The sequence below is a fragment of the Anomaloglossus baeobatrachus genome, chromosome 5 (assembly GCF_048569485.1).
Source record: "Anomaloglossus baeobatrachus isolate aAnoBae1 chromosome 5, aAnoBae1.hap1, whole genome shotgun sequence".
Lineage (NCBI taxonomy): Eukaryota > Metazoa > Chordata > Amphibia > Anura > Aromobatidae > Anomaloglossus > Anomaloglossus baeobatrachus.
Genome location: NC_134357.1, coordinates 73,686,062 through 73,707,336, shown reverse-complemented (window position 1 = coordinate 73,707,336; position 21,275 = coordinate 73,686,062). Strand labels below are relative to the sequence as shown.

General features: G+C 44.2%; 1 protein-coding gene across 2 annotated transcripts in view; it reads left to right on the top strand.

Moving 5' to 3' along the window:
• Positions 1 to 18,400, top strand: part of KAZALD1 (Kazal type serine peptidase inhibitor domain 1) — a 77,947-nt gene extending 59,547 nt beyond the window's left edge. The window contains exons 3-4 of one of the 2 annotated variants that reach the window (XM_075352309.1): positions 16,101 to 16,248; positions 17,734 to 18,400. In XM_075352309.1, the coding sequence (XP_075208424.1) occupies positions 16,101 to 16,248; positions 17,734 to 17,825 (240 nt within the window). In that variant the 3' untranslated portion in view covers positions 17,826 to 18,400. The remainder of the gene's footprint in view (positions 1 to 16,100; positions 16,249 to 17,733) is intronic. The other variant, XM_075352308.1, reaches the window with a different exon arrangement.
• Positions 18,401 to 21,275: the final 2,875 nt, after the last annotated feature.

Genomic DNA, 21,275 nt, shown 5'->3' with positions numbered 1-21,275 from the left:
CTCTCCTGATACATATAATACACCTTACTGCCTCCATTCTATTACACATACATGAGCACCAAGGTTTATAATTGATTTAAAACAGAACTAATCAATTCTGATGAGTCTCTTAATAAATTATTGCATTTTACATAAAATAGCAATACTGGTGCTTTCTGTCACAACACAGAGTTGGGGAAAGTCTGACATGAGGTCAAACACAACTTAACAGGGGTAACACCACAACAAACAAGGGGTACACCCGAAACACATTAACAATGGTGGGCTCTAGTGCTGGTGAGAGGGAAGATGGACACTTCCTTCACTTACCTGCAAATGTATTCTGCACTCCTAGTCAGTCCCTGTACAGGTTCCTCACCTGTCGCCGAGCAGGAACCTGAAGCCCTGAGTGACCTTACAACAGTCCTGAGTAACGAGTGGGTAGGTAAGGATTGCTAGTCCTACTGCTGCACTGAAACAACACACCAGGGAAGCAAGACAGACGGGGGAAAACAACAATAAACTGCTTGCAGTCAGACCCAAGACTGCAGCCACAACAGAAACTTCAAAAGAGGGTTCCACCAGCTCCTTTCACCTTCAGGCCAAGCATCCAAATGAATGAGAATAGTGCTAGTGAGAGGAAAGAAGGACACTTCCTTCACTTACCTGCCACTGTACCCTGCCCTTCTAGCCAATCCCTATACAGTTTCCTCACCTGTCGCCGAGCAGGAACTTGAAGCCTTGAGTGACCATACAATAGTCCTGGCTAGTGAGTGGATAGGTAAGGGATGCTAGCCCCACTGCTGCACTAAAACAAGACACAAAGGAAAGAAAGACAGATAGGGGGAAACACACTAACAGACTGCTGCAGTCAGCACCATGACTGCACCCTACTCAGCAACTTGTAGAGAGGGTTCAACCAGCTCCTTCCACCTCCAGGCCAAGCATGCAAATGAGAGTGAATAATCGGTACCCTCTAGTGGGAGCAGAGGATCTATATAGGGAATGGGAGTCACGAAAACCAGTAATATGTGAGATCGCAATGAGACTGCTTGCTGGAAGGGAATACTGACATTAACCCTCTCTTCCCCAAAGGAAAGTGAATACATTAGCAGAGTCTTCACAAGGAAAAGTGAGACTTAGAACCAGAACCTGTCACTAAACTGTAATAGCAGAGAGACGGCATGACACTTCCTTTCTGTATTTTTTGTGTTACAAATATATCAATAAATTGACAACTGGGTGTTACCAATGGGGGGGGTGTCATATACTGCTTAATCGAAGAATCTGTAAGGACAAACATAATAATTCAGACTGAATGACCTAGGAATGGTACAACACAGAGTTCTGAAAAATGATGACCCAGAATTGTTTTGTTTTTTTTTCAAGTATGTACTAAAACAGACATTTGAAGAGTAGTGATGGGTTCTCTTCTATTACTCCCACACATAGAATTATCTGGTAGACATAAATGCGAGTATTGAATTCAGATTCCTCAATCTCTCAATAGGCACCATATGTAGAGTCATATTGCACATACATGGAGTTATTTCACTCAGCATTATATTTGATTATGTTATTTTTGGCATCACGTACGTATTTCCAAAAGGCTTTGGCAATCTTGACACATTACTACAATAATGTACTATTGACCTTATAGCAGTACTAAAGGTTTACAGGTAAATGCCTATCTAATGAATTTCGAAACTTGTGCAAACATATAGAAACACGTATGAGAAATAGAGGATTGGATTTTAATTTTACATTTTTAAGGCAGAAGTCATATCTCTGAATGTTTTGTGGCTGCTGCTCATCTGGAAAGTGATACTGCATCATTTTCTTGCAGACTTTATATTACAGGGTCTACTGCTTCCACTTAGGGATTTCCTGTCTGTCTAGAAATAGACTTATACATTTTAGAATACGACAATTGATGAGTCTTGTGTTGTGTAGAGTAACAGTAATGATTGTTTGACCTGTATCTGACTGAGATGCAAAGTCCCACTGGGAAATCTAATGTTGTAATAAAATCCACCTGTTGAGTCTCGACTAATATAACCTATTGTATATAGCGTATTTATTTTCATAACCTTTAGACTGCTCCTTAAAGGTGTTATACCATAAACAAAGTACATTTAAATTAATAGATATTGTAATAATATCAAGTTCCACAATTCAATGTATTAGAAAAATGTTCCTTGACTCTTTCCTACAGTCAAGTATGGTGGTGGAAGTGTCATGGTTTGGGGCTACATGAGTACTGCCGGCTGTGGGGCGCTACAGTTCATTGAGAGAACCATGAATGCCAGCATGTACTGTTACATACTGAAACAGAGCATGATCCCTTCCCTTTGGAAACTGGACCTCAGGGCAGTATTCCAACATGGTAACAACCCCAAACACTCCTCCAAGAGAACCCCTGCTCTGCTAATGAAACTGTGGCTAAAGGTGCTCAACTGGCCAAGCGTCTCCAGATGTAAACCCTATGGCGCATCTGTGGGGCCTCCTCAAACAGAAGGAGGAGGAGAGCCTGGTCTCTAACATTCACCAGTTCCATGATGTCGTCATGGAGGAGGAAAGAGGATCCAGTGCCTCCTGTGAAGCTCTAGTGAGCTCCATGCTCAAGAGAGTTAAGGTAGTGCTTGAAAATAATGGTGGACCCACAAAATATTGACACTTAGGCGGGCTTTGCACACTATGACATCGCAGGTGCGATGTCGATGGGGTCAAATTGAAAGTGACGCACATCCGGCATCGCAGGCGACATCTTAGTGTGTAAAGCCTAGATGATACGATTAACGAGCGCAAAAGCATTGTAATCGTATCATCGGTATAGCGTCGGTGTAATCCATAATTATGCTGACGCGATGGTCCGATGTTGTTCCTTGTTCCTGCGGCAGCACACATCGCTGTGTGTGAAGCCGCAGGAGCGAGGAACATCTCCTACCGGCGTCACCGCGGCTTCCGTAGGATATGCGGAAGGAATGAGGTGAGCGGGATGTTTACATCCCGCTCATCTCCGCCCCTCCGCTCCTATTGGCCGCCTGCCGTGTGACGTCGCAGTGACGCAGTGACGCCGCACGACCCGCCCCCTTAATAAGGAGGCGGGTCGCCGGCCAATGTGACGTCCAGGGCGGGTGAGTCCATGTGAAGCTGCCGTAGCGATAATGTTCGCTACGGCAGCTATCACAAGGATATCACAGCTGCGACAGTGGCGGAGACTATCGCATGCGACATCGCAGCATCGGCTTGCGATGTCGCAACGTGCAAAGTACCCCTTAGGCAAAATTTGGCCATTTTCTTTTAGGCAAAACAACTTTTTTTTGTCTATTGTTAAATAACTGATGTCTGCCGGATCTGTTTTTTGCTAACATATCTCTGCTGGATCCATTCTAATGTGTAATTTCTGGACATGTGTACTCATCCTTACACTGTTATACAAGCTGTAAACTGACCACTTTACATTATATCTAAGTATCATATCTTCAGCGTTGTCCCATGAAAAGATAAAATGAAATATTTCCAAAAATGTGAGGGGAGTACTTACTTTTTTATATATACTGTATCGGTCTCTGCTAAGTACTGTGTAATTGCTGTGTCTGACCATGCAGGAACATGGTCTGAACAAACCACATTTCTTTGGCAGAGGAATAAACAAAAGACAATACAGAGATTATGACATGGGATTACAGCTGACTTTTTCTGTAAGGTGCAATTTACATTAATTTCTCATCAAATGTCAATCAATACCAACCCATGCAATCCAAACAGACAAATAAATAAAGACATAGATGTCCATATATTAGGTTATGTGTAATAATAAGCAATGACACTGACACAGTTTAACGCCTGCCTGGATCAACAGACTCAGATGTGATGTAATGGACAGGCTAGAGGGAAGCCACTCACCAAGCAGGACCCCCAGAACCCTGAAACCCTTTAACCCCTATACAGGGATTTGGAATTACACAGGGCCCTGGAGTTCACTACCTGTGGACGGCTGCAGTCTGATGAGAGTAGTCGTCAGGCAGGGTCAAACCAGGAATAGCAGAACAAGGACAGAATCGGCAGGCAAGGACGTAATCAGAAAACGTAGCAGAGGTCAAATCCTGATCGGGCAGCAAGGTACAAAAACAGCAGGCAGAAGGGTAGTCAGAAAACACGCAGAAGTCAGCACACAGGAATCACTAAACAGAATAGGGCGTATCAGGAGCCAGGAAATCAGAACTATCTCTGGCAGAGGTCAGCAGACAGGAGGGGAATTAAGAAGGATGTGGTGTCTTTCCATTGGCTGTAGCTGAACGCTGGCAACTTCAGCTGGAAGACACACGACACCCACAGTCAGCCAGTGGTACTGCAGATCCCAAGATAACCCAGCCCAGTGGATGATCGGAGCCTGCGCCCACTGGTGCTGCTGGCATCGACTCCTCTCCTATCACCAGCACCATCCACAGCAGGAACACGGCGTCGCCTGGCGATCGGAGCAGAAGTCGCTGGAGCGGACTCTGGTGGTGACGTAACACACAGGGAAAAAGTATTGAATACATGAAGAAAAAGAGGTGCAAAAACCCATCCAAAGTCATGAACCCAGCTGAAATCTATTAGTAATTAGAAATCAATATTGTCACTTAATGAAAAATAATATCAGCTTTTTCAACTGATGGCCTATAAAAAGATGTCCGATTACCAAGGTGCCACTCAAGAAACTTCTCATGATGAGTAAAACCAGTGAGGTGTCTGAAGAGATTTGCAACCTTATTATTGCAAAACATACTGATGGCATTGGTAACAGAAAAATTTCTAAATTACCAAAAGTTCCAGTAAGCTGTTTGGGCAATAATCCGGAAGGGAAAATAACATAATTTAACCATGAAGCAGCCACCACCAGCTGCTCCTCGCAAGATTTCAGACAGAGTAGAATTGCAAGAGTTGTTCAATAGCCAAGGACCACTTTTCGTGGAACCAGAGCTGGAATCAGCAGGTATATTTTTTTCAAAGAAAACAATAAGTCATGCACTCAACCTACATGGCCTGTATGCATGCTTACCATTCAAGACACAATATTTGAGCTCTTTGGATGCCATAATACACATCATGTTTGGAGGCCAAAATGCACTGCATATCACCCCCAAAACACTATACCAACAGTGAGGTTTGGAGGTGGGAATATCCTGGATTTGGGCTGTTTTTCAGCTTAAGCACTGAAAATTTTCATTTCATTGAAGGAAGGATGAATGGACAAAGCTACAGAGACATTCTAAAAATCTGTTGCCATCTACTAGGATGATTAAGATGAAAGGAGGTTGGCAAATCAGCCAATCCATGAAAATAAGGCTGCTAGAAAGGCCCAGCTAATCATCTCACCTAAATCCAAAAGAAAATTTATTGAAGTAACTAAAACACAGTCCATAGAAGGGGTCATTGGAAGCTTCAGGATTTTAAGTGTGTGGAAAAATGGGTCAAAATCAAACCTGAGCAATGCATGCCACTAGTTTATCATTATTACACATTATTACACATCATTAAATGTATGGACATCTATGGTTTGATTTGTTTGCCTGTGTGGACTTGATGGGTTATTACAGACACCTGATGAGAAATTCATGTCAACAGCATCTTTAGAAATACATTTACTTAGAAAATTGATGAAATGTTTAATACTTATTTGACCTGTTGTAAATCAAATATACAATATTGAGCAGGGAACATTTATAAGATTATCTCAGCACAGGAAGATTTTTTTTACAGGAGGCATAGTGAGGAGTGTCAGAGACTGCAGTGTGAACAGTGTCAGATGTCGCCATCAGAATCAGTGAGTTTAGTGCCAAACACCACGTGACAAGATAGTTGTCTAGTCATGTCAAAACCAAAATGGGCAGGTGCAAGTCAAAATCAGCAGAGAGAAACCATAGCAAGGGAATAAGCTATGGTCAGAAACCGCGTGGTCAGATTTAGAGAGGTCGGTCAGGAGAGAAACAGAACAAAATAATTGGGTCAAAAGCCTTATCAGAATCAGAATATGGCTGGGATCACACTAGCATTGATTGTCTTATGCATGAGAATCGGATTAATTATTGATGCTTCGAGCAAGCTCTAATCAGAGTGTTAGCTTAGTGTGATCTGAGTTGCTGGCATGAGAGAATTGAAACACAGGTGGGGAGAAAATAAAGAGCAAAATTTCTCCTTTTTCTCCATTCTGTGAGGCCGTGTCATCCAACAGCAGTCTGATCATTTCAATGCACACATAGACTTGAATGAATGAGTGCACACTAATCAATTTGCTCTGTAAACTGCAGTATGCTGCCCTTTTTTTCTCATGCCAAATAGGTATGAGAAATAAAAAAACCTGATTGGTACTGCCCCGTAGAATAACATTGGTTTAATAGCACTTGTGTTACTTAAAGTGAATCTGTCAGGTGCAAAATGCACCCAGAGCCACGAGCAGTTCTGGGTGCATATTTCTAATCCCTGCCTAACTGTCCCTGCAGAAGTAGCTAGCCCGGCACACCGAATGGGTTTATCTGCTGTAGTAAATTGTATGTGTATTTTGTAAATGGCCGTCAGGTGGCATTTACATGTGGGTTTGTGATGGCTGCCCTGGCACCTGGTTAGGTAAACAATGGGTTAAGAGAAAGGAGGAGGATAGGATAGTGTATTTATAGGACAGGATATAGAAGGAGGGTAAGAGAGTCACCAGATGGAGTTAGAGATAAGAGGCCATATTGTTGCTATAATTCAAGATCCTAAGGGTCACCCCTTTGATCCCGGACATGCGGGATCTCTGTTTTGAAGTTCAGAAAAGATCGTCTGTTTAAAGGAATTACACCAGTGTCCGCTTTATTGACTCAGAGAACGAATGGACTGTGGTGGAAGCATCCTTACACTGGTGTGGCGACCAGGGGGCAAGGGGTTACCGAGAGTTTTTGCTGTGGCCTGGTATCCCCTATACACATGACTACCACTGCCTGCCTGGTCTCCCTCACAGCTCTATATAGTAGCATACATAAAGAGATCTTTAGAAAAATTATTTCTAAAGATCATTTATCATATGCTAATGAGGCCGGCGACTAGTCACAAGGGCATTATTTCCACTGACCACTTCGCTTCTGTTGTGACTGTGCGAGCTCCTGCAGTCACAACAAGAGCAAAAGATGTGAAGGTGTGGCGCCCCTGAGGCTTTCGTCGCCACAGGACATTGCACCCCATCCAGCGGTGTGATGCCCCATTCTGGGTGAGGAAGGGAGTGAACACCGGTCCCCTGGTAAATCTACACAACACCCATTGTTAGGTACATACTGGGACCAGGGACAGTGGCAGTAACCCTCCCATGCTGCATGCTGGGAGGGGCCGTAAGACCCATCCCTGCTCCTATAGGGTACAGCTTAGCAACTGGGGAGGTGGGAGGAGCCAGCAGAGAGCAGTCAGAGAAAGGAAGGTCAAGTTTGAGCAGAAAGAGAGAGAGTGGGGAAGGAGGAGGAGGTCTGCAGGAGGCAGGCAAGGAGGAGAGAAGGAAAGAGAGCTCCAAGTCAGTCAGGAGCTGAGAAGAAGAAAGTGTTGCTTCCTGGTGAAGATCCTGGGACTCAGAGGGTCCAGGTGACACCACGCAGAGAGAAGAAGGGATTCCAGGGCCACGGATAGCTGTAGAGCTGTGGTGGCCTGCTCCACAGGAACATCGGTGGAGGGATCAAGCTGCAACAGGGGACGGTCCCTAGAAACCGGAGGAGTGCAAAATCATCTCCAAACAGTAAAAACCGAGGCCCAGGGAAAGTTGTAAACTCCCCGGGCCACAGCCCACAGCAGAACCTCTAGAAAAGGGGGAATCATCCGACAGGTGACCCCCCCAGCCTGGAGGCTGTAGTGGAGGCCGAGCAGGTTCATCCTAAAAGAGCTAGGCTTAGGAAGACAGCTGAAGACAGAGACACCTTAGAGAGAAGGGTACCGGTATTTACTCCAAGAATCACCCAGAAAGAGCGGAGGTCCCTGACAGTGGGTTCCAGTCGTCTGAGGGCACCAGTGTGCACATACCAGGACGTGTGAGTAAAGAACTTGAAACTGCACCCTTGGAGTGGTCTCTGTTATTTTATCTGCTTAGCCTTCCATTACACCATAGACTCTCACGAGCACCAACAGTGTGCCCCGGGGCATTGCTCCACCTGTGGGGAGCAGTACCATCATTGCTGCCATATCATCACCCCGGAGGCCTTACACAGCAGCGGCGGATTAATAGCCGCATACCACAGGTGGCGTCACGAACACAAACTTTATTCATCACCAAGTCATCAGCTACATATTTAAACTGACACCCACCAGGGCCACGGAGCCGGGCCCCGCCACCACTGAGTACCTCCGGACTAGTCCGGCCCGGCACCGGGTGTCCCATAGCCCTGGGGTGGGCGAGTCAAAGGCTCATGCGCCGCCCTCTCAGCAAGAAGAATAGAAGAGCAGGGGATAACACGTTCATCCCAAAGATTGCGCCGGAGACTCCAACGCCATCTTAATGAATAGTAAAATTAGCATAGAGAACAGAGAGAAGGAGGAACAACAGGCAGGGGGTGGGAATCCAGATGAATACCCACCCAGAAACTATCTGTTCCATTGCGAATGCCAATCAAGTAGCTGCTGATTTTATAAACTTCACTTTCTTGGATTTGAAAACCTAAACATCCGAGCTGACCACTAAAGGTATGTAGATAATCAGCCTGATAGTGCCAGTATAGCACTGGCTTTAGCTTCTATACAAAAATCCTGATGATTGGTTCCCTTTAAAACCTTTTTAATGAACAATTTTTCAATAATATTTATAGATTTTTTTTTACAGAGGTTTTTTTATACTAGGTGGAATTATCAATACAGAATATTTGGATATTACATACATCAGATAACCTGATTGTCCAATGCGGAACATGGGAGAGTCCAGCATGAGCCAAAACACACAACAAGGATAGCACCACGACAAAGAAGGGGTAAACGGGGGACACTTAAACAATAGTGAGCCTAAAGGGGGCTTTACACGCTACGATATCGTTAATGTTTTGTCGTCGGGGTCAAGTTGTTAGTGACGCACATCCGGCGTCATTAACGATATCGCAGCGTGTGAAACTGACCAGCGACCTTAAGCGACCTCAAAAATGGTGAAAATCGTTCACCATGGAGAGGTCATCCCAAACTCAAAATTTGGTAAGGGTTGTTTATCCAGGTGGTTCATCGCTCATGCGGCAGCACACATCGCTATGTGTGACACCGCAGGAGCGAGGAACGTCTCTTTACCTGCCGCCGGCCCCAATGAGGAAGGAAGGAGGTGGGCGGGATGTTACGTCCTGCTCATCTCCGCCCCTCCGCTTTGAGATTGGCCGGCCGCTTAGTGACGTTGCGGAGACGTCGCTGTGATGCCGAACGTCCCTCCCCCTTGAAGGAGGGATTGTTCGGCAGTCACAGCGACGCCGCCGACCAGGTAAGTATGTGTGACGCTGCCGTAGTGATAATGTTCACTACGGCAGTGATCACAAACAATCGCATGCGCGACGGGGGCGGGTACTTACACGCTCGCTATCGCTCCAAATTGCTAGCGATATCGCTACCGTGTAAAGCCCCCTTTAACGCTAGTGAGAGGGAAGATGGACTCCTCCTCCACTTACCTGCCATTGTACCCTGAACTCCTAGCCAGTCCCTATACAGGTTCCTCACCTATCGCCGAGCAGGAACCTGAAGCCTGGAAAAGACCCTACAATAGTCCCTGGCTAATGAGAGGGCAGGTGAAGGACGGTAGACCCACTGCTGCACTGAATCAACACACCAGGGAAGGAAGACAGACTGCTGCAGTCAGAACCAATACTGCAGCCAACACCGCAAGTAGCAGAGATGGCTCCTCAAGCTCCTTACACCTCCAGACCAAGCTTCCAAATGAATTAAAATAACCATCACCATCACCCTCTGCTGTGAGGAAGCACCTGAGGAAGTGAAGACATGATTGCTGGGAAGGAAAGCAGACATTAAGCCTCTGCTAGCCAAAGGAAAAGGAATACATTTAATGTTCAGAGTCCCATAGCAAAAAGACTCTGGCCGAGCACCTGTCACTAGTCTCGACTACTCTCTACTACATACTGTGACACTGATATTGAGATCAAACGGAAGAAAGAAAAATGAATGGAACAAATAATGTAATGTTCCATTTAATTTTTCACTGGAGCCCACTTAATCTTGTAGCACATTGCAGACTATTAGCCTGACCACACCAGAAGCGTCTTCACAAAAGCCACAAGTCAGCATATTGTTTGCAGCTGTGGATGGAACTGACTTTTCGAGGAGACAATTATTCACTGATCAACAAAGATTTTGTTAAATGAGTACTTTTGGTTGCTCTTAAAGCATTTGTGCATGCTGATTACGAATCTTTCCCCTGACGAAGCCGCAGCGGCGGCGATACGCGTGGGGTGATCTTTGTACCCTCTTTTGTGCGCCTGCCACACTGTGGATGCCTTGCTTCACCGGTCTCAGCCGTCCTGCCTCTATTCCAATTTTCCTGCTATCCCACTGGGCGCATACAGGTTACTTCATTATCGGTTCTGTGTGCTTGATTCCGGTGAGCCCTACCCCCTCCCTTGGGAACAGGCTATACTCCTTGGTCGTCTGGAATCTTGTGTTAATAGTGGATTCCTCCCTGCAGAACTTTGCTGCCCTTATGGTTATACATGGACCTCTATTGTGAGTCTTTAGGCATTTCGGCACCTTTCACTTAATAGATGGCTATTTACATTGCATGGTTTTTTGCCATTGTTTTCTAGGTGTTTATCTCTCTCATACAATTTTATTGCATGTCACACCCCTGGATTATCGTGTTTGTGGCGGGGCATTATTACCATTATTATAATTGCTATATTGATGTGGGTACAAGATCTTGTTTCTAGTTCATGTTTTAATTGTTTTTAAATTTGTACTAGTGTTCTGTTAATAAAGGTTCTTTGTATATTCTATTATGGGTTGTGCGTTATATGCAATGTCTTTTCTCTTCCCATAACCTATTACGTGCTCCATTGCATTTTCCAGCACCCCTCCTTGTTTTCATTATTGCTATTGTGGTGCATTCTCCTCCTTGTTTTGCTGATTACGAATCCACAATCAGAAGTTTCCTATTGGCACCAATTTTCCATAATTTTGTTTTTTTCCAATAAATTTAGACTACATAGCCCCGTCAGAAATTACTTTTGCTTTTTAGGTGCTGGGATTGTTATACCTTTGCACTGTTCTTATGAAGTTGCTTAGTTTACATACTTTGGTAACTAATAGAGCACTGGATTTTTCCAAGGTTGACTAATCTTAGGGATTAGCACACTTTGGGGTTTCATGGGTAACATACCAGAAATCTTCATTAAAAGAAATAATCCAGCACGATCCCTGGAGTTTTAGTAGGTAAAACGTAGCTTTTAATTCATCATTATTAAAACCTCAGGGACATACAGCAAAAAAAATATGCAATAGGGTAGATAGCTCAGATCTATGCGTTTCGACGTGTAGTCTTAATCGTTCTGTCTCTCCATTTATTGACCAGATACCATTTATCCTGATCTTTCCAGTCCTGAACTCAGCTATATATATATATATATATATATATATATATATATTGAATATGTGCTGCTTGCAAATGTTGCACCCCTGAGGTTCAGGTCGCTACAGAGTACTGCACGTCAATTAAGGTGTGGTATCTATCTCAGGTAAGGAGGGGGTTAATCACCAGTGTTCCACCTTCGTACACAACATACAGCTTAGGAACCTTCACATAGGGTGGGTTGACTCAGGGTAGGCAGGGGAGTGGTCATAACGGTCATGGGACATCCCGGTCACTGAAGCCAGCCACCTGGAGGCGGGTTCCACTGGGAGTAGAGGAAGGCGCAAGACACTCACACAGTTAGTTGAGTCAGGACCATAGTTCTGGCAATATCTCTCTGGAAAACTTGGACTTTACTGGGCCCTGGGGTTTGAAGCGGGAGCTCAGCCGGGGTACCTAACTGCTGAGGGGGACACCCTAGACATAGGACACTCTCTCTCCTTCTCCTTTCATAACGCCGGTGGTGACCCCTGACTGGATCTGGGATTGACCTGAGCCCATCACGGCAGTGGCCAATGTGACCAGGCTGGCAGCTGAAGTTGTGAGTAAACTACACCCTGAACCCGCAGAGACTGTGTTGGCTCGTCCTTACTGGTGCTGCCATCCAGCACTTAGGCGCCAATGGCCATTACAACCCTCATCATTAACCAGGTCTCGTTCCGTTTGTGGGGAGCGACACCATCCCGGCTGCCATAACACCTACCCCGGCAAGGAACCCAGCAGTGGCGGCTTTTTCCTGGCCGCATACCACAGGTGGCATCACGACAAACTTTTCCTAATACCCCACTTCCCCCACCATTTAACTGTACGCCTTGGGGCAACGGAACTGGGCAAGGCCACCCATGACAACACTTGACCCGACCCGAAACAGACCGGAGACGAGTAGGTTAACCGCCTGCCCCGTGGGGCACTTCACAATGACCCCGGGTTGTCTGTCTTTGCTTTCGCCAACCTGTACATCGTACTCGAGTCTCTGACCCGCCATTCAGTTGCCGCACTCCTGTGGACTGCACTGGAGTGGTACCTGGTGACTAAAAGCTGCCAAGCCTATCCTTACTATCAGAGGCTCTAATGAATTCCCGATAACTTAGTAACTTAGTCACAGCCTTTCAAGGTAACCCCAGCCCTTGGTCCAGTGGGTTCACTCCCACCAGCGTTACATGTACAGTATGTATATTTAGAATATTAGACAAAATTGAGAGACACATTGATGCATGATTAAAGGGGAAGTTCATTATTCGGACAACCTCTTCTCATTCTGTTTGTTTCTCCTATTGAAAATAATAATACTTATACTCAAATTTGGCGCCGTTCCGGTGATGTAGGCACTCTGTCTCCCAAGATTGCATACCACGTAATCCCTGTGGCCAGGTAGTGGCCATTTCATTCTTGCCGCCTTCGGACACATCAAATATATCATCAAGTAGGAGTGCAGCAGTGCTCACATACTCCGGATGTAGGCAATTTAGGGAGAATAAAACGGCAACTGATTGGCTGCAGGGATCATGTGACGTCACACTGGTATGTAATCCCGAGACAGACAGTGCCAACGCGCTGAAATGGTGCCATTACTGCTGATGGTGCACACCTTGCCTAGCCATTGCTCCCAATGCTTGTTAGGCACATGATAGGATATTTTGAAGCGTTCCCTATTTCCCATTGCTGCATCGTTCCACCAGGTTTTACGTTGATGATTTTCCCCCTTATGATCAGTGCAGGCTTTCCTTTACGGATTTACACTCTGTAGTCTGTGAAGCCCCGACAGATCTTTTCATTTTGTATATTCCAATGTCTGGACTTTAATTATCAGACCATTAAACGTTCAATTGAGCATTACTAAAAGAACATGTCACAAAGCCAAACGGCGTGGAAACAGCTCTGCATATTTTCATGTAGCCTTATTAACTTTTTATTTTACGAAAACTCGTGAATAAGTTAAAATCCCAAACTTTGATTCATTCAGCTAAATTTAATGCCAAAAGACGGATTAACATGAAAAGAGTAAAATGGAAAGCAGACAGGGGGCCAAGTCCAACCCTTCATTTATACAGAAAGGCTAAAATGATATCTTGTATTTTGAAAACTGAATCTATTTCACATTATTAGTTAGTTAATATCAGGTATATTTCACATTCAGATGAGAAGTCAGCAGAGCTATGAGATAGATAGTCCTATAAAAGTGGTCAGAACTAATGATTTGCCCTGAGTGGGAAAGTACCTACCTCCGTCTCTTCTGAGCACTACCTGTAGCGGTTAGGCGAGGTTCACACTACCGTATTTTCCCATCCGAAAAAAATGGTCCAATTATGCTAATCAGACTGTAATCTGAGTATGATCAGAGTGGGATCCATTTTTCTCAGATGTCATCCAGAGTGTGGTCCAATATTTTCCAGGGACCCACAGACTTGAATGTCCAGGTGTCATCCGATTCTAGAAGGAAAATCATGCATGCTAGGTGGTACTGGGACTACTCCTGAGTGCAATAATTCAGAAGCTCACTAGAGGTTGCAAACACAGAGTAGGGATAGTCAAACTGATAGGGTCAATGCCAGGATGTCAAGTCTGTACCAGGGAGGAAACAGGCCGAAGTCAAGACACAGAGCCGAGGTCGGATGCAGGGAAAACAAGTGAAAACGGGGGAGTGGGTGGAGGACACAGAGCAGGATCGGAATCTGGAAGACATGGAGGTACAGAGGGAAGGTCAGGCAGGACAGACAGTGATGCCAGAAAAAACAGACTTGTCTCCGTGCAGCAATCATGGACACGTGTGTACGCTGCAGGGAGACACGGTCAGTGAAAAATCAGTGAAGTGTGAGCAAAGCCATTGATTAAAATGGGTCTGCGTATGTCATTGATTCTTATATGTATAAAAACTAGCACATACGTACCAGAATCACTGACGTGTGAAAGAGGTCTAAGGTCTCTTTCACACGTCAGTGATTCTGGTATGCATGGGACAATTTTTATACGTACCAGAATTACGGACTTATGCAAATTCATTAAAATCAATGGATCTGCGCACACATCAGTGATTTGTCACTGACCGTGTTTCCATGTGGTGTACAAGCGTGCCCTTGTTTCCACATGGAGACAAGTCCATTCTTTCTGGCATCACTGATGTCTCAAAGACCACACTATGGTGTGATCCGTGAAACACATACCAGAAAAAAAACGTATCTTTGCAATAAAAAGATTTTATACTCACCTTCTCCAGCAATGCTGTGTTTGGCCGCTGCTGCTTGCTGCTTCCTAGCCGGCTAATATTCTCATAAATATGCACTGCACAGCCAACCCAGAAGAAGCAGCAGCGGTGACACAGCAGCGACCAGACACAGCAGCAGAGCCGGAGATTCAGCACCATGGAGAGCAGGAGTGGGGACAGGTGAGTTTGGAATACCTGATCTGCATGTGCTATCACTGATCACAGATGACGGATAGCACATGGAGAACACACATATGCCATGAATCACGGCACACGGGAGGACATGTGAATTTTTAACAGATCAGTGAAAAACGTCTGTCTTTTTCACTGGTGTGTGAAACAGGCCCAAAGTCTGGTTAAACCCGCAGAACCAAACTTTCACAGATCCGCCCATCTCTACTTGTAAGGCTTCTCCTAGAGTGTTTAAGTTGGTTTGAATCCTGACTGCTACTGACATTCATTCATTCTCTGAGGGTCATAGACTTCTGGCTGTGATGCATCCTCAGCTCCCCATAGGGGAACTCGTGTCTTAACCCAAGAATGCATACCTTGGGCCTTGCAGGCCTGCTAGGTTACTTGTTTTCTTTTGTAGATTTCTATGGTTGTGCGTTCTAGGGTTAATATGGCGACTATAACTTACTTCAAAATTGATGTACTTTTCAATGTAGTCAACTGTTCACTAACGTCCCACTGATACAAGTCCTTCTTTGTCCGTTCCCCCATCTTTGGGTCTCCTAGTTCATCTGGGTTTCTCTCCGTACAGTTTAATCTGCCTCCTTACCCTGGCTTCAGGTTTATCGTACTTTATGGTCGATCAAATGCTGTAATCTTTCACGCTTCTCATCACGGTTCCTCGGTCCTCTGAGCTTATTATCTGTTGTTGTCTCTCTTCACACACACACCTGTAACATAGCAGTTTGCTAACTATCAGGACTTAGGTCTTGCACCACTGAACTCTCGGTATTAACTGACTGTCGAATGAAAACAGATCCCACCTTATATGTGCTCAACTAAATGCATGTCATTTACCAAACATATTAAACCATATTTAAAACCGTGCATTGCATTGCAAAATATCACATTTTCTTCAAGGAGGGTGTGGGCAGCACTTACACTTCCTTACACATGATTACTGATCTACATTCTGTCTTACAGATTGGGATCCCTAGCGAATAGAGAAAGTCTTCATAAGACAACTAGCTTTCTATCTGTCTCTCCTTGCCTGTAGACCATACATTAAAGAAGTTTAACAAACATATTGTATGTACTAATAAGTATTCTGCATCAAATTAACTATATGGTTTGCTCCATTTCTAGTTTCGAGGAGGCCCCCAGAAGTATGAAGTGACTGGATGGCTCCAGATACAATCCGTCCGTGTTACAGATGAGGGAATTTACCGTTGTTTTGCCAAAAACAAGATAGGAGAAGTCATGGCAGGAGCCGCCCTCACGGTACTTACTCCAGGTATGTGCGGAGAAGAAGGCTGTGTTATCGGTGCAAAAAGAGGTTATAATATCTCACAATGGATCACCTGGAAACTAAATATGTTTAATTGAATAATTATTATTAATATTTTTTATGGCCTTCAGTTCGATCTCGAGCCATGGCGACTTGCTGGATGAACATTCTGTAGAAAATGTAATCTTGTGCAGCCTAGACAGGTCTGCACAAGATTGTCCAGACTTTCCTCTGTACAATAGAGAAAGCTTTCAATCAGTGATATGTATGAGTGTCGCAACTGTCCTTTCGCATTTGAGACCTGTGACAGAATCAGGGCTAGAATCCTATAGCCATGCTCAACCCCCGTAGTTAAATAGAGTTTCCTATCCTTTGGGGAGGAGAGGATTAATGTCAGTATTCCTTGCCAGCAAGCATTCTCATTACCATCCCAGATGTTTCCGGTTTGGACCCCTCCAAGTGCAAGGTGCCAATCAGTGGTGGGGGCAGGAGTACACAGATTAGCCTGACTGCCTGACACATGAAATTTAGTCCTCTAATGATAATCTCCTGCTGATAAAACACTAAATTGTATTGAAACTACGGTAACCTGTTGAGCAAATGACTCATCTGTGGAATCCGGCTCTCTGCCCCTACATCAGGCTTGTCTCAGATTAGATATCAAAAACCTATTAACAGATTTGTTTTATAAGAGTTGACAGGCTTATTATTTAGAAAAAAAACTGTTTGTGGCATAAAAGAAAAACAAAAGACGCAATAATACTTGTTTACTCTGTTACTGGCTCCCCACTGGTGTTTGTTTTCTGGTCTCTCACAACATGCTGGAAATACCCCCTACAAATCATTTACTGTGGTTTAAAGAGGATCAACAACCAGGATTTTATATATAAACGAAAGCCAGTGGTATACTGGAGGTATCATGCTGATTCTTGTTGTGAGATCGGATGTATACTTTCTGAAATATAGGCAAGTAAAGTTTGTGAAATGCACTGTTATTTGATTGATAGCAGCTACAGAATATCTAATAGATGGGTTGGGTTTTGCTAGTTATTCCCACCCCTATCTGCTGCCTGTGGTTCCTCTCTCCTTCCACCCCCTGTAATAACAGAGACTGAGGGAGGAAGGACAGGCAGCAGACAGGGCTGGGAATAACTAGCAAAACCAAACCCGCCGATTAGATATTCTGTAGCTGCTATCAATCAAAGAACAGTGCATTTCACAAACTTTACTTGCCTGTATTTCAGAAAGTATACATCCAATCTCACAACTAAAGGTATGTATAGAATCAGCATGATAGCACCAGTATAGCACTGGCTTTAGTTTATATAGGAAAATCCTGGTGGTTTTTCCTCTTTAAGTGTTGCTTTTTTTACCACTTTAAAAAAAATGATGTGGTCTTTTTTGTCAGACTTTGTACATTTTTCTGTAAGGAAATAAAAAAAAAAGTCTCAAACTTTCTAAAGTGCAGCGTCTACTCTTTCAATTCTTTAGATCAACTGAACGTGACCGGACTGACTCTGCCAAAATTCCGTAACCAGTTACAAGAAGACGATGCTGACGGCGAGGATTCAGATTATTACTGAATTACACGGTACCATGGACAAAGTATTCTGCTATGATTAAGAATTCCCCTCTTTACAAGGGAAGAAAACCAAGAAGAAAGTATATGTTACGACAAGGGATTAATTGAAAGCACTTTATATTTCTCGACCCGCCAGAAAGCTTTTGTAGAATAGCATTTTCCCCCCCACAGGAAATTCGAGGATTTTTTTTTTGTCAGTATTAATGACAATGTTTTTTTATATACTGAGACTGGAATGGACACGCTTTAACTTCTATTTGTACATACAGATTGTGAAAAGAATTACAATTTTTTTTATTGTCTATTTCTATAAATTGTCTGTAATGACCATGATATATTATTTACAACCAACTGCTCAGACGAAACCGCAGTGTTTGTGAAATTTGTACTTTTGGCAAAAGATGTGGAATCTGATCGGATACTTAATGTGACTGCATATGAAACCCATCATTTTCTGTAGTAGACTTCATAGTTCAAGATGCAATTTAAGAAAAAAAATATAACTTTGTGCAATGAAAAATAATTTGAAGCACTTTGTAACGTGAGCTGTCTCAGACTAAAGCGGGCTTTACACGCTACGACATCGCTAAAGTCATCTTGTTGGGGTCACGGAATTTGTGACGCACATCCGGCTGCATTAGCGATGCCGTTGTGTGGGACACCTATGAGCGATTTTTCATCATCGCAAAAAAGTGAAAAATCACTCATCGGTGACATGGGGGTCCATTCTCAAATATAGTTACTGCAGCAGTAACGAAGTTGTTCCTCGTTCCTGCGGCAGCACACATCGCTCCGTGTGACACCGCAGGAACGAGGAACCTCACCTTACCTCCGTCCCGGCCACAATGCAGAAGGAAGGAGGTGGGCGGGATGTTATGTCCCGCTCATCCCCGCCCCTCCTCTTCTATTGGGTGGCGGTTCACTGACTCTGCTGTGACGTCGCTGTGACGCTGAACGAACCACCCCCTTAGAAAGGAGGTGGTTCGCCGGTCACAGCGACGTCGCAGGGAAGGTAAGTCCGTGTGACGGGTCCGGGCGATGTTGTGCGACACGGGCAGCGATTGGCCCGTGTCGCGCAACCGATGGGGGCGGGTTCGCACGCTGGCGATATCGGTACTGATATCGCAGTGTGTAAAGCGGCCTTAAGTCCCACCAGAGAAAAGTCCCTCCATCTATATAAAAGATGTGCACGTCCCCTCTTAACGCACCATTGCAGTTTTTTGGGGGTGTTTTCAGTGCTGGAGTGGTGCTCTTAATCTAAGTCCCCTGCTTCCGGTCATATACGCACCATCTTACATTTTCACCTCATATCAGCGTCACTCCAGTCCGGCGGCACCATCTTGTACCTGTCAGAAGTTATGTCACAAGCTCTCAATACAAGTCTATGAGAGCCAGATTGAGACCAGAATGAGGTTCTCACAGATTTGTATTAAGTTATGACCTCCGGCACGCCCCATGAAACACTGGAGCTGCTGGCAGGTCACAAACTGCCCAAGACCGACAAAACCGGGTGCCGATAAAATATGAAAACCTCGAAGTGCGATCATAAGATAGGGGGCAGGGGACTTAGATTTAAAGCACTACTCCAGAGGGATAAAAAAAGCCCTGATAGGGTGGTGCTTTAAGTGAAACATATCCTTGCTGTCATCCTTGTATAGAAAGGGTGTATCATCATTCCGGTCTCATTGGATATTTGTAAATTTGCCTATAACTTAAGGACCCTAGTGATTGGTTCCAAAGTCACCTTCATATGGTTTTGTTTGTGGCTGGAGCTTTGGGCATGTTTTGCATCATTCTGGTCACTCCAGAGGAACTTCTACTACCCTGGTGGTCCAATCCAAGCTTGGACATGAGGCCTAAATCAAAGCAATGAAGAATTATGTTTTTATTTATATCACATTACATTCACCATGATGGAAAAGAATGACCTACGGTAGTGTTTGGCTAGCTCACCCCCTTCTCATGGCCATCAGGAAAGAAGAGTATTGCCAAAGTATTTTACACTAAACTGGGACTGGCTAAGCACTGAACTTACTTGGTCACTCCACACAAACCAGCATGCTTGAGGTATAACTGGATTGCTTTCGATGCAAGCCCTCCAATATAGAAGGCTGACCAATGATTCAGTCGATCACTAATCTGTCAACTTTCTCACCCGACTCTCCCATATACAAAAACGCTCTCGCACATGAGCACTCTTGTGTAGGAATGAGTGGACCCATGGAAGTTTGGGTTTGTCAAGCTCTGCGGGACTTTAATTAAAAGTTCAATTTTGGACCTCAACTTGACTCCAGTCCCAAAATCCCATAAAAGTCAATATAGATCTGAACTTCTGTGCTGTAAAATGTCTGTAAAATGGTCAGGGCTAGGGGGCTTCAGACGGAAGCAAAAGGGATCAATTGCCCTGAAAACAAATGAAGATAGGAAATAAATTTAAAATGGTGTGGTCTATCGGTTATTTTTGATAGGGTAAAGTAGACAACTGCAGGCTGCAACGCTAAGCTTTCAACTTTACCTTGGCTGGTTATCAAAAACAGAGGAGATCCCACACCTTTTTTAAAAAATTACTTAAATAAATAAGAAGCCAAGCTAAAGCAGACAGCTAGGCACTGGTATTATCAGGCTGGGAAGGCCCATGGTTATTTGGACTCTCCTAGTCTGGAAATATTAGCCCGCAGCTGCCCCAGAATTTTTGCATCCATTAGATGAGCCAATTCTGGCACTTTGTCAAAACCAATTGCTTGGTGCGGTGGCAATTGGGGTAATACTTTTGGGTTTTATGTCAACTATGTATCAGTACAAACCCCAAACTTTACTGTTCAGGTTCGTTCATCTCTACTCCTGTGACCTCTTTGAAAGAACTTTTGGCAGACATCTTTGCGGGTGGCCTAAATCAAGGAGATCATAAGGATCATCAGTCAGAAATTGGACATGCTGTATCCTTAACTACACAAACATCATTTGTCGGGGGCCCTCATACACAATGGACCATTAGTCTAACCCATTGATATCAGTGGCTTTGGCCAACCTTAGTCTAATGTGTGAGGGGGCTTGGATTACATCACATAAATGAATAAACTGATGCTAGAAGAAATATCAAGTCATCTGCTGGATACAACAGTGGAGTTGGTCATTATCTGCTCAATGTCTCATAAATACACAGTACTCTGCAAAAGGTTTAGGCAGAAAATAACATCAAATATCAATGTGATTTAGATTTTTCCTTTGTTCATTCACGTTCCATTTTGATAATTGATAATTGATAAGAATAACCCTTCTATTTTTGTATGCGTTCTTACTTTGCAGCATTATTTTGAAACACGCCTAAAACATTTACACAGTTCTGTATATCGGAATCAACATTTGCTTTACAGCGGAAAAACTTGGTGAATTCGGCAGCAGCCTCAAAGCCCCGATTTTCAACAGTTGCTTCATGATGTCCACAAGGCTT